This window comes from Microtus pennsylvanicus, chromosome 10 (assembly GCF_037038515.1).
Source record: "Microtus pennsylvanicus isolate mMicPen1 chromosome 10, mMicPen1.hap1, whole genome shotgun sequence".
NCBI lineage: Eukaryota > Metazoa > Chordata > Mammalia > Rodentia > Cricetidae > Microtus > Microtus pennsylvanicus.
In genome coordinates, this window is record NC_134588.1 from 89,603,422 (window position 1) to 89,616,801 (window position 13,380).

The following is a 13,380-nucleotide window of genomic DNA, read 5'->3' on the forward strand; positions in this document are numbered from 1 at the left end:
GGGGGTGTAGAAGAGAGGAGGAGAGGGGTGGAAAAGAAGAGAACGGTGACAAACAGTGAGGGACTCTTTGCTTTCTTTCATTCTTGGCTCCCATAGTCACGGCGAGGAGCGCTGCAGGCCTCTCTGGGGAGGGCTGGAAGTTGGCAAGCTTCCTTCATTCTCAAAGCACGTTAGAGATGTGGCCTCTTCAAGAGGGACTGACTGGTACCCAGGGCTTGAGGAGGCGGCATTCCTAACCCGGGGAGACAGGAAAAAGCAGAGCGGCCTCAAGTGTAGTTAACACTGTGCCAGTGGCCCTCTCCCAAGCTGCCTCCTCCTCTTGCACGGGCTCTTCTTAATGAAGAAAACAAGCACAGTAAAACAGACCTAGCCTACTGCAGCCCAAGAAACGAAGATTTTCACAGTGATAACTGGGTTTGCAGGTAAGTGATGCCTACTTGGTTCTCTGGTGATGCTTTAGTCTGTACTTGAGAGTCTAGATCAAGCTGATTTACAATAGTCTCTGAAGTTGAACTGCCCTGTGTCTGACTATGTCCCCTTCCTTAATGTTAATCTTACTTTAATGAATTATTACCACTATGGCCTTGGCAGGAGCAACCGCCTGCTACCCTACACACATTCTGTGCTGAAGCCCTGAGGTGAGTATTGGGAGAGACCCAAAGGAGAAAAAAAGTGTGTCCCCTTTATGGGAGTGTTCCTGGATTTAAGGAGGTGGAAGGGTGGGTTTTGAGATCGCAACTTCATCTGATGAGGCAGTTTGGAGTTCAATAAAATTCGGTTTCAAACTAATTGGCGACCAGTCACCAGAGACCAGCATCTTGGCTCTTTTAGGTTGGTTGTGAAAGACACGCGCTTCACCGTCTGCAACCGTGAAGAGGATGGACAGAAACACGGCGAGGGGACCACTGTACAAGCAGTTCGACTCGGAGAGGAAGAGTGCCAGGCGAGCTGAAGCTAGACTCAGCCTGAGCCTGCAAAGGCTAGAGGTCGTCTGCCTCTACCACGTGAAGACGCTGGCCAGGGAGCAGAGACAGCTTCAGAAAGAACTGCAGCGGTTGCAGCAAGGTGAGGCCCTGTCCCAAGGGGCAACCTGCCCCCCACCCCACTTCTGCTTCTAATCTGCCCTGACTTCCAGAAGTAAGGAGCAGTCTACCCCAGAGGCGGTGGAGGGGGGTGATAGCAGCCTCCATGTCACTGAGGGAAGGGAAGAAGAGTGTTTGCCTCTCACCAGGGTCCTTCAGGGTCCTGCATGGCCAGTAGAACAAGTGCCTCTACCTCCCATATATTTAAACAGGCCTAACTATCCTGGTTCTTCACCCTGTCCCCAAACTCCATAGCTTCTCCTGCTGCTTGGTTCCCAATCTTCCCCCAGGCTTCCATCATTGTCCTGTTTCTAATTTGCTCTCTCTCTCTCTCTCTTCTCTCTCTCTCTCTCCTTCCTTTCTCCCTTCCTCTTCCCTCCCCCCTTGTTTGACTCTTCACACAGTGCTCTCTTCCCTCTCTCAGAGCTGATTTTACTCCTTCATCATCACCGCCTTTCTCCTTGGGATCTAGTGGCCATTTATTGACCAGCGAAGGAAGGAAGGAGCCACTTCCCTTGCCCATGTTATAAAGCGAAATTTAAAAAGGAAACCAGAAACCCTTTCTCTGGGATTCTGACCTCTGACGAGGAATAGGAGTGGTGATTCCCATCCTGTGAAATTATCTGAGCTCTCAGTGCGAATTTGGCACAAACCTAAGCACAAAGCATTTGCTTAGGGTTTGACAACTTTTAATTACTCAGATCAGCAGTGCAAAGTCCTCTCAGAGTGGAAGTGCTCCTGCTGTCTTGCTGGAAACGGGTTCAGTTGTGTACCTTGTGGAAACCAGCGCTCCTCGTTTTCTTCCTCAAATAATTAGGTCTCAACATTCCTTCAAAATTACATGGAGTTGGTAAATTCAATTTCTCAGGACATTCCCCCTGACTTAAGGCAGGTGCCAGAACTAACTCAATATTGTGTTTCATGTGATAGTCATGCCTGCCTCTTGCCTGGTCCAGTGCCCTCATTCCCACTGCCTCACACATTCTAACTTCAGTAGGATGCTTCTCAGAGGGAAGTGGCCTGGGTCTGTTTGCTGGTGGTTATGTTTGTGTTTGTTTGTTATCCTTGGTTGGGATTTCTGGTTTGGATTTAGTGGGGAGGGGAGCAGATGGCCTACTGCTAGGGATTGAACCCAGGGCCTTGTGCATCTACCACTAAACAACACCCCTGGCCTTACCCACTGTGACTTTACACGATTCCCATCCAAACACAAATCAATGCACGATTTAAATGCCTTAAAAAATAGGGTCAGTGTGTTCTCTTCAAGCTATGACTACGAGAGCCCGGAACATCAACTGGGAAAATGGAAAGTCCACTTAATCCTGGCCTCTGGCAGTTGCAAACCCTTGCCATGGGTAGAAGTAAGGCATACAACTGTAGTAAACAGACAAAATGTCCACACCCAGGTGTTTTCTCTGTTTTTAAACACTTGCCCTTGCCAAGTAAAACATTCAAACAAAACCCATCAGGACTGGGGCAGTTGCAACATCTGATCCTGGTGTCTAAATCCTCTCTGACACATTCTAGGCAAACAGCAGGAACTACAGGAAGCTTTGCTGTTTTTGTCCAGTGTGTCAGAGAAGGGCAACGTGCGATGGGGACCCAGGATGCTCACATGCTAGCTCTCCGAGAGTGAGAGCCCAGCTTTCACTCCCCTCACCTATTAGACTCAGTTTCTAGGGCTGCACAGCAAAGTCCCAAATCCCGCACAGCTCAAACCAGAGAACTTCATTGTCTCAACCTCTGAAGCCTTGAAGTCAAAGCGGGAGTGTGAGCAGGGTTTCCCCGGGTATGAGGCAGGAGCAGGCTCTCTCTTTGGTGCGTAGGGGACAGGTCTACCCCCAACCCTGCTCTCTCTGCTTGTCTGCTCGGACTGCTGCTATCATAAGCATGCCATCACAACGGACAGGGCCCACCATAATGACCTCATTTTAATTTGATCATATCTATAAAGAACCCAACTCCAAATAGTGTCACAATCTCAAGAACTAAGGACAAGGACCCTAATGAATAAAATTTTATACAATTCAATCCACATGAACCCATTTTAAACTTTATTTTATTTGTGTAGACATGTGTCTGTGTGTATGTCTCAGTGCATGTATGAGCACATGTGCATGCAAGTGCTGGCCGAGACCAGAAGAGGGCGTTAGATCCCGTGGAGTGAAAGGTGTTTGTGGATCGTGGATGTGGGTGTCGGGCTCCAAACTCTTGGTCCTCGTGGTTGAGCATGGAGCACTCCTAACAGATGAGCCATCCCTCCAGCCCATCTTTTGTTAATTATGCCACAGCAGATATCATCAAGAAAAGGTTCTCCTCTTATGCCAAGAATGGAATTCAGAAGAGACCAAGAGATTCTCTCACGTTCTCACCACAAACAGGACAGAGGCATGTAGCCACGCAGTCTAAAATCAGGTAAGAAAATGAGTAAATGACTCCCATGTGCCAACCAAGCTCTTTAAAACATTCCCCTCCATGTAAGGAGATGCTGCCATCTTCTTCCGAGAGAGATATACCTCTGCCCCTCACCCTCCGCCCCTTCACACCCACATTAGCTCCTCAATAAAAATGCCACACATACACACACACACATGCGTGCACACACATACACACGTACACACATACACACATGCACACACACGCACACACATACACACATGCACACACACGTACACACATATACACACTCACACACACACACAGTCTAGTAAATGGAAAGGCCTAAATAGGAGACCCTTCATTTTCCAATGACATTTCTTTCTTTCTTTTCATCCCTTCTCCCGCCTCCCCAGGGTACCGCCAACCAATATGACCCAAGAAGCTAAAACTAAGATTCATGGGCCCTCTTTACCTGACACTGCCCTCAAAGCTGCCCCGAGAAGCCAGGATCACCTGCAATCCCAGCGTGACAGCACCAGCTGCTACAAGGAAGAGTATTCAGGAGCCCAGGAGGGAGAGTCTGCGAAACCACTTAAGGGCACGGACTCAAACAGGAATGTCCCTGTCCCGTGTCATGGTCAAGAGGTTTCCATCAACAATACAGAAGACAGCCCTGTGTCCAGCCCAGATGGTGCGAAGGGGTTGGCATCTGCAGATGAGACTAGATCAAAAAATGCCGATCCAAAGCCACACGAGGATGCTGGGGAGCAAAATGCCCCATGCTCTGTGGAATGTGCAGGAAGTTTCAACGGCAAGTGCGCAGAGTCAACCTTCCTCGAGCTGTTGGCAAAGGCCAAAGAGGCCCACTATCTCCGCCACAGGGTGCCCCCCGAGTCCGAGAGGATGCTTAGCATTGGGGAGATATTTGGACATGGAGACGCCTCACTACCCAGAGCAGGGGAAAAACTGTGAAAATGGTACCAAGTTCCTTCCTACCTGGCTGTGAAATGTAGCTTGACAATGAGATACCATAATCGCTAAGGAATGTGACCCGCAAATAGCTGCGATAAGCAAGGCACAGAAAGAAATAAGCAGAAATCCAAGACAACTTTCTTCTGCATCCTTAGGGCCTCCTGCCCTTTTATATAATCTTTTTCAGAATAAACTTTCTCATAATAAAGGCTACTATGAAAGGGGGGGAATATTTGAAAATACTTTAAATTGAGAGCCTGGACTTGCTTTGGTGGAGACAAAGGTCCGTCTCATAGAGGTGCTGCTTATAGCGCCACCTGTTGGCCAATCGGCACAGCTAGTCACCTTGTTTTCCTTTCTTTTAGGGTTTGCATGGGAACCCCACTGAAATTATGTAGTGCTGTGGTCTCCAAATAAAACCTGTTCTTGCCACAGTTCCGTACTCTTTTTTTGAAGCTCCTCTCTCTCTTCTTCCCTTTTTTCTCTTTCCTTCCTTCTTTCCAACCTTCTCTCCCTTCCTCTCCTTCATTTCCTTACTTCCTTTCTTCCTTTTTCAAGTAGTTCCAGCTGGATTTCTCCCCACCCCCGTTTTAACCCTAATACCAAACATTTTTGGATCCTAATGAAAGAAACTAATCTGTGTTCTTTCCTCTCCTCCCAAATCAAAATATCTTAAAACATCCAGCACACTATGAAAGCTATACCACATTCAGTCAATAACCAACCGTCTCACAGTGAAAGAATAATTTTCATTTAAAAATTGCTGTTTTAAGCTAGGGTGGTGTCACATGTTTATAACCCCGGTATTCCAGTATTTGGGAAGCTGAGGCAGGAGGATTTACAGAGCCAAAGTGAGCTACATATCGAGACTCTGTCTAGAAAAGCTCTCTTAGTAAAACAAAGATTGCTGTTTTTAGTACGTCTGCATAGCGTGCATCCCACTGTAAATTGATTGAGTAAACTTTGTTTCCCACCCAGATGGTCCAGATTTCACACTTCAAACAAATGATGTCATATGTCATCAGGGAACAATAGCTCACTGTTAATACTTTAATCATCTGCTCACCGAATACACACCAAATAAAACTGCCCCTTTTATCATACACTGTTTATATTAACTTCATTAGAAAAACTAGCTTGTAGTTAGAAATCCAAAGTCAGATAGCAACTGTTAAATTCAATTTTTCAACCTTATAGCAAATTTGGAAACCAAAAGAATAAATTCAAGACCTATATAGTTATTTTGGACTTATTTATTTACTTTGAATTAATTTTTTTTTTGAGACAGGGCTAAGCTATGCTGTCTTGGGTTGGCTCTGAACTCCCACGTTCAGTGATCCTGCTGCCTCAACCTCCTAGTGAGACAACCTCCTAGTGAGCTGGATTGCAAACTCGTATCCCCAGAACCTGTTTACATTAGGAGAATATATTTGTTGTATTCTAGCTTAAGGCTATCTTGAAGAAACAAAACAATTTATATCAAAAATGATAAAGGACCCAATCTTCTAATGCTAAAGCTCCTAGGGTTTAAATTAATTTGAATTTAATGACAAAGTATGAATTAATTGCAGTTGGTTTAATAACACAATTTAATTCCCATTTGAGATGCCTGGTGTTTAAATTTATAACTCATAATAGTTCCCAGTTTCCAGCACCTTCTGCCTTCCCGAACTTTCCACACAGCATATCAATTCCAATTGCTCCTCAGAATTCTGGAAAGAGTTGTCTTTTAGTTCCTGCTTTACAGATGATCAGAGCAAATCAGAACGCATTCTTGGTCTGCACACTGTCACACCTCTGTCACACCCCATCTACCTTGCTGCCACTTAGTTGAAGACAAAAGCTTCCCTCAATCTTGCACAATTCAGTTGTTTTAGCCCAGCCTTTGGTCTTCAATGACAAGGCAATAGTTTATGGTTGAAGAAACACAAGAAACCTTCTTTCAGGGTGTTCTCTAACGCAGAAGGCAGGTCAGGGACAAAACTGGATGATTCACAAATTATTTACACTGGTCATAAAGGTGGGAGCTCCCAGTACAGAGAACCCCCTTTACAGAGTGCCCAAGTATTGGAGAGAGATGATCTCTTCCCGCTCCCTGATGAGAAAAGCTTTCCCAGAATGCCTTCTAGATAGAGAGATCTAATAGATGTGGAGGCATCTATTACCGTCTTATCTGAATGCCTTCTGTGTGGAGACATCTATTACCGTATTACCCAAATGCCTTCTGGTGGAGGCATCTATCACCACATTGCCCAGGCAGAGGCATCCGGACACCCACAGAGGTCATGACTGGACCTCTCTCCTCAACCCGCTCTAAGCTGTAACACAGGTGCTCTATCAGTTCTGCAAGGAAGCCTTAAAGCTGACCAAGAATAATAAAAAGCAGCACCTAAGAGACCATGGCTCAGTGGGTAAGGAGTTTGCTGTGTGAGCTTGAATATCTGAGTTCAGATTCCCACTATCCACACAAAAGCCGGGTGTGACCAAACACACCTGTAATCCCAGCACGGGGTGGGGGTGGGGCAGAGACAGCTAGATCCCAGGGTCTCATTGGTCATCAAGTCTGCCAGAAATGGCAAGGCTCGGTGGGGGACCCTGTCTTGAAAAGTAAAGTGGAGAAGCAATCGAGGTAGGCTCTGGACATCTGCTTCTGGCTTCCACTCCCTCCAGCCTGAGTAAACATGTCTGCACACAAGTGACACCTAGTGAATGAACAGATGCAAAAATAAAGTCTTTAAAGCAAAAATGCAAGGACATATCAGGCCAATAGTTGTAGACGGAAGTTTCTGTCCCACCCAGTACCACAAATGTTCAGTCCCAAAGAAACACACAGAGGCTTTTATTAATTATAAACTGTTTGGCCTATTAGCTCGGGTTTATTATTAACTATCTCTTACAGCTTAAACTAACCCATAATTTTATCTATGATTAGCCATGTGGCTGGGTACCTTTTCTCAGTGCAGCATTTTCATCTCGCTTCCTCTGTGTCTGGATGGTGACTTCAGACCAAGACCTTACTCTTCCCAGAATTCGCCTAGTCTGGTCACACTAGCTATACTTCCTGCCTGGCTACTGGCCAGTCAGCTTTTTATTAAACCAATACGAGTGACAAATCTTTACAGGGTACAAGAGACTTATCCCACAGCACTTCCCCTTTTTTTTTCTTTTCAAAACAAGAATTGTCATCGCTTAGCTTTTTCCTCATCATTATCCATAACAACTTGTAACCAACAAGAGTAAGTGAAACTGACGACAGCTTCCCTGGGAGAAAAGCAACCATTCTGTTTCCACCTCGCCGAGCTGAGACTGTTCAGTTTTGAGGTGGAGAAGGAGATGCTGAGTCCCATTTACTATCAAGACTACAAGAGTTATTACTACTTCTAGGCTGAGGCCAATCTGCCTATGTGAGACCCTGCCCCAAGAAATTTCCTTACCCAAAATTTAAAAAAACAACAACATTAATTTATCACACAGTTCTGCTCTCACTTGTGGGTTAGAGTAGGGATCACTTGAGAACTGGACATAATATGAAACACACCCTATGCTTCCCACATTTCCACCCCCACTATGATCAGGATGCTGCCAACTGTTCTGATAACAGCCATCAGTCAATCGAGTATAAATTAACTTCAATATATCTAGTCATGTTATTTTTGAATGGCTTGAGTTCAATTCTGTAAAATTTGTTCCATGGAATTGAACTACAGAGAAATCTAATAAGACTCTAAATAACAAATATCCACTTGACCCATCATGACATGAACACTGTCATTGCCGTGGTCATAGAAGGGAGAAATTCTCTTTCACAATTTAATCTGAGATGAAGAGAAATGTGCAGAAGCTATGCATAGGGAATAGTTCACCGTACAATCGGCAATGGGAAACTGAATGTATGTTTGTGCTGGGGACTCTTTGCCTATGTTGACGTGGGAGGAGGCAAATGATGCTAAGCTAGCCAAACTGACACACCTCACGGCTGGTGGGACGGGGACAGGCAGCAAGCAAGTGCATTCCTGCTAATCTTCAGCTATTTCCTTCTTAGCTTCCCCTTGGACTCCAGAAAACAGGAAGCTATGATGAGAATGCCCATTCTGTCTGGCAATGGTCCTGTTATTTTTAAATTTAGTTGTACAGGGGACTGGTGATGGATCAGCGGTTAAGAACCCACGTATGAGGGAGAGATGACAAGGTCTCTGTCTCCTCTCCCTGATGAAAAGAAAGCTTTCACCCTTACCCTGACTACTCAGAAAGGTCACAGTATGTGCTCAGAATCTCTTAGTGGCAAGCCTCAGAAGCAAGATGCAACCCGGAGCCCTGGCCTCTGTACAACCCTGCCACATTCATTTACCCAGCAGGCTCAGAAGGCCTGTGTCCAACCAGCCCAGTGGCCTCCTGAAGTTGTGGAGGCGGAGAAGGGAGCCAGACAATGTCAGACCATGAAAGCTGAGGGTGTTGAGCAGGTTCATAGGAGAAAGGGAGGAGATTCGAAATTAGAGACAGGAAGGGATTTAGAGAATATATGTAAGGGCTAGAGAGCCGGCCCAGCAGTTAAGAGACTGGCTACTAGAGCACCAGATCTCTATTCCTAGCAGCCACGTGGCAGCTAACAATTGACTGTAATTCCAGTTCCAGGGGATCCAACTCCCCCTTCTGGCCTGGGGGGCACTGCACACACATGGGCCACAGACGTACATGCAGGCAAAGCACCCACACACATAAAACAAAAATTTAAAAGTAAACAAATAAATGAAGTTTTACGTATCCATGGTATTTTTCTTATGCTTCATTTCCTTAGGGAATATGACCATGTGGCACATACATGTGTGTGTGCGCGCGCGTGCGTGCACACACACACACACACACACACACACACACACACACACACCTTTCTTTGGGAATAAAAGCAAAGAGAAGCACCCCACAGTTACACAATGGCTTACTAGAGGCGTTCACACCAGCAAAGTGGTGGCTTGCCACAGGCCAGCGGGAGGTGATTGTTTCAGTACCTGTGTGTGAATGGTGGTCTTAACACAGTTTGGATTTGGCTGCTCTTGCTATACAGCCCAAGCTAGTCTCAAACTCTAAGTCTTACTGTGCAGCCTCCTGAATGCTGGGGTTATTCTCTAGTCACCATTACATTTGGCAGCCAGACTTTATTTTAAGTTCCAGAAAATTTTGGTACAAATTTGCCAGTGTTTTCATCCAGGCCTGTCTGAAGTAATAAATTCAGTGTAAGTTGGGTCCTAAATGGGAAGGAAAATGAGGCAGATAAGACTTGGATTAGAAAGAACAGTGTTTAGAGAAGATATATAGGAAGAGAACTGGCCAGAGCAGAGCCTGGCTGCTTCTCCAGGGAGCTCCGAGGACCCGGGACAGGTCACATCACTGTTGACACCATCCCCAGAAAACAGAGAACCGCAGGTGTGAACTGGCTGTCCCCAGTAGCTTGTCTCTGCAGAAGCACTACCTATGATGTCCTGTTAAACAGTGAAAAAGAAAAACCCACTGTACTGAAAGTTCAGCAGGTGCCGCGACCACAAAGTCAAGACCGTCCATAATTATACTCACAGCATCAAGGTGAATGTCTTCTTCATAAGGACCAGAAAACACCTACTTTCCTTTTACCCAGAAACCAATTCTCCTTGGGCCAAAAAAAAGTTCACACCCAGGAGGGTGTGCCCCAGGTCAGCAATCAGATCCCGGGGTTCACAAGCTCACAGCTCATCCCTGCTTGGCTATTTTATCCTAAATATCACACAGATAAGCATAACAAAGTTATGCTGGGGACAGGTTATCTTCCTCCCCTCCTGGGTTTTTGCCGTAGGGCCTTGGAGTTGGCACACGATATAGAAGTTAGCCAGTTCAACCTCAGTTCGGATATGTGAAATGACTTCCCCCAAAAGAAGCTGAATATGAAAGTGCTTACTTTGGGTGAATTTCTTGAGTGAATCTTGGTTTAGAATGGAAATTTGTTCACTATGTATGTTCCAATGCTGCCCCCTGGTGGTAAAGATGGCCCATTCAGAAAGAATTACCTTGAGAGTCAAGACTTAATTTCTCCACCAGTTTTCCAAGAAATCTTGCTAAGTGCTATTAAGGAAAGACATAGAGTTGAAATAAGCCTGGGGAAACCTGAGTCAGACTATTGGAATCAATATCTCCAGCTGGGACTTCTCTTAAGTCTTTAATATGCTAATATCAGGGTGCGCACTCAGAGGGGAAATTAAATGAAGCTGAATTAGCCCCAAGGATATGACCATGGAAACTCTGTCCATAAATCATCTCCAGGAACTATGGCGAGCCACTAAGCACACTTTAGAAACAGTATCATAGAATAAAAGCTGGATTAGAACACGCTTTTTATATCAAAAAGATCAAATAGACAACAGAGATCCCATATATTCCAGAAGGTAGTTTTTCTTACAGGCTGTTTCCCTTTACTATTCCTTTGAGTTTTCCCATGAATGAACACACACACACACACACACACACGCACACGCACACGCACACGCACACATGCATACTCATGCAAACGCAGCAATAACCCAGTTTAAAATCTTAGCATAAGTGAGACAGAAACAGTGAGATAAAGAAACAAAACGCTCTGCTGGTTCAACTGCTGCCGGTGTAGGGGTCATCATCACAAGCGAGAAATCTATGGGAGAGATTTGAATGTCAGGATCCTGGGTCGATTCTGAATAGGCAGCAAGCAGGACTAAGAACTCTATCTATTTCCCATCAGTTCCAAGGCCCCGTCACAACACCAGCAACACCTCACTTCTTTCCACACGAGAGCTAAAAAAGGAAGCAGTCCTGAGTCTGAGGATCCTGACAGCTGGTGACATAAACAGATCTCAGAACAAATTCAATTCAGGCACTGAGTCAGGAAGTCACTGTTTTTAAAGTATTCCCTAACATCCTTTCTACCACAAGCGATCAACCAAAGCCTACCCCGGTCAGTCTGTAATTCATTCTGAAAGGGGTGTGTGGCTTAGTACTCGCCAATTAGACGGGAGACATCCGCTGACTGCTTCGGGGAAAAATATCTCTGTTCTGAAGAAAAAGAAGCCAAGAGAGTAGCTGTTTCCTTCTTTTAGACACAGCCATACCTGGATATGACTTTCTGACCTGGTTGAGGTCAACTCGCTCCAGGCAGAAGAGGAAACAGAAAGAAACCAACAGTGAACAAGCTGAGAACCTGGAAGAGGTCAGATAACAGAAGAACAAAAGGCTTCCTATTAAGGCTGCCGTGTGGTCTCTCATCTGAACTGGAAGGCTTCTGAGAATGAGAGGGGATACTACCAAAAATAGGCTGGCTCAGAGGGCAGAAAATAGACAACCCTGGCTATATGTGATGCCAAGGAACCTGGGAAGCCAATGCTGGGACTAGAATTAGGGCAACGCTGGAGGCACAGTCAAAATGAGATAAGTTAAGAGAGGGGGTACAGATGAAGTGGGGCAGTTACAACAGTGTTAACGAGCAAAATAGTCATAATCTTAGCTGTGATTATTAAATATGATTAAATATAATTAAAATAAAATAATAATCTTAATAGCCAGGTAGATGACTGTTAGGTCTGAAAGGATGGCACCAAGAGGTTCTAAGACGGCACACGGGTCTATTTTCTGGGACTGGGAGGACATGAACATCACCTCACTCTGGGACGTTCTAGACAGCAAAATCTTTGAACACTATAAGACGTACAACTCCCTGGACCTGCTCGGTAGCCATAGGTATGAGGAAGCCATCTTAATGTAGGAAGAGAATTGGAAATGGGGAGTGACTGGATTCATTTCCTCAGTCTTTCTAGCATGGCATTAAGAAGGAAAGGATAAGATTAGCAGCGAGGAGTCCAACAGGTACTGTGAGCACAAAGAGACTGGGGTTAACAGCCAGGAGAGAAAATCCTGCTCACACTGCCAAGAGCCACACCGTGCCTGCATTTTCCATCTCACCATGTCGTTCTTTCTTCCAAGAAACCGTCTGTCTCTCCCATTTCCTGTTCTTATCAGCTTTAATGTAATCAGAAGGGCTACATTTTATCTGGCCATTCTAATATACAGCCAAGAGAACGTCTACAGTGTGGTAATAGTCCCACGGGATAAAGACACCCCTTACCCTACTGTTTGAGAAGTCATCCATCAACATGCAAGGCCTTGAGTGCAAGCCTCGTGCACGCACACGCGTGTGCGCACACACACACACACACACACACACCTGTCCTCACAGGTACAATCTCACCAATTAGAGAATCTGTGCTCAGACCCATTAGAGACATGCTGTAGTCTGCATTCCTAGTCTCAGATTCACACATGAGAACACGGTGATGCAGCAGGCCCTGCGGAAAGCACACCAGGAATAAACACATTCTCACAGCTGGAATTTCTCTACTTCCTTAGCATTCTTTCCTTCCTGTCTCCCTTCTTTCCGTCCTCCTTTTCTCCTTCCTTCCTTCCATCACTGCCTACTAACATCTTCCAGGAAGACTAGATTTGGCTTTCTGAAAGATGGGCTGCTCCCATTCATGGTTTCTAGGGCTTCAGAGTTCTGTGTCCCTCAAAGGCCCAAAGGTCAACTTGAGGGAAGTGGGCCTGGCCTGTGTGTGGTGAGTACTATTATGGGTGCTTACATTGCGTTCCGTGGCATTTGCTGGGGCACACTGTCTGAAAAAGCATTAAATGAGTTGAATAAAATTGCCAGATAGATTCTCACGTGTTGTATACTCTGGAATGGGTAAGCTTTGCTATGACCAAGGAAGGGAGAACAGCCCCCGAGGCAAAATACCCATTGCATTGGCCTCAGGTAACTGCTTTGGGTGCTTAAGACACTAGAAAAGATTGGGTCTGAGTGCTCAGCGTGAAAGACTTTTCCTGGATCCTATTTTTTTCCCAGAAAGTTCTGCTCTAGGAGGAATTTTTCACCTTCACAAAACTCACACCGGTGACT

The 13,380-nt window shown here is 45.5% G+C and overlaps 1 protein-coding gene across 3 annotated transcripts; it reads left to right on the forward strand.

Annotated features, from left to right (window-relative positions):
* Positions 1–278: 278 nt before the first annotated feature.
* On the forward strand, positions 279–4,868 carry Ccdc190 (coiled-coil domain containing 190). Of its 3 annotated transcripts, none has more exons than XM_075987536.1 (5): positions 333–422; positions 592–638; positions 832–1,065; positions 3,377–3,497; positions 3,875–4,868. In XM_075987536.1, the coding sequence occupies exons 3-5, from the start codon at positions 879–881 to the stop codon at positions 4,431–4,433; spliced, it is 867 nt and encodes a 288-aa protein (XP_075843651.1). In that variant the 5' UTR covers positions 333–422; positions 592–638; positions 832–878; the 3' UTR covers positions 4,434–4,868. The 3 variants fall into 3 exon arrangements, with proteins under 3 accessions (XP_075843652.1, XP_075843651.1, XP_075843650.1); XM_075987535.1 differs by having other exon boundaries at positions 3,374–3,497; positions 3,875–4,866; XM_075987537.1 differs by lacking the exon at positions 592–638 and having other exon boundaries at positions 279–422.
* The last annotated feature ends 8,512 nt before the right edge of the window (positions 4,869–13,380 follow it).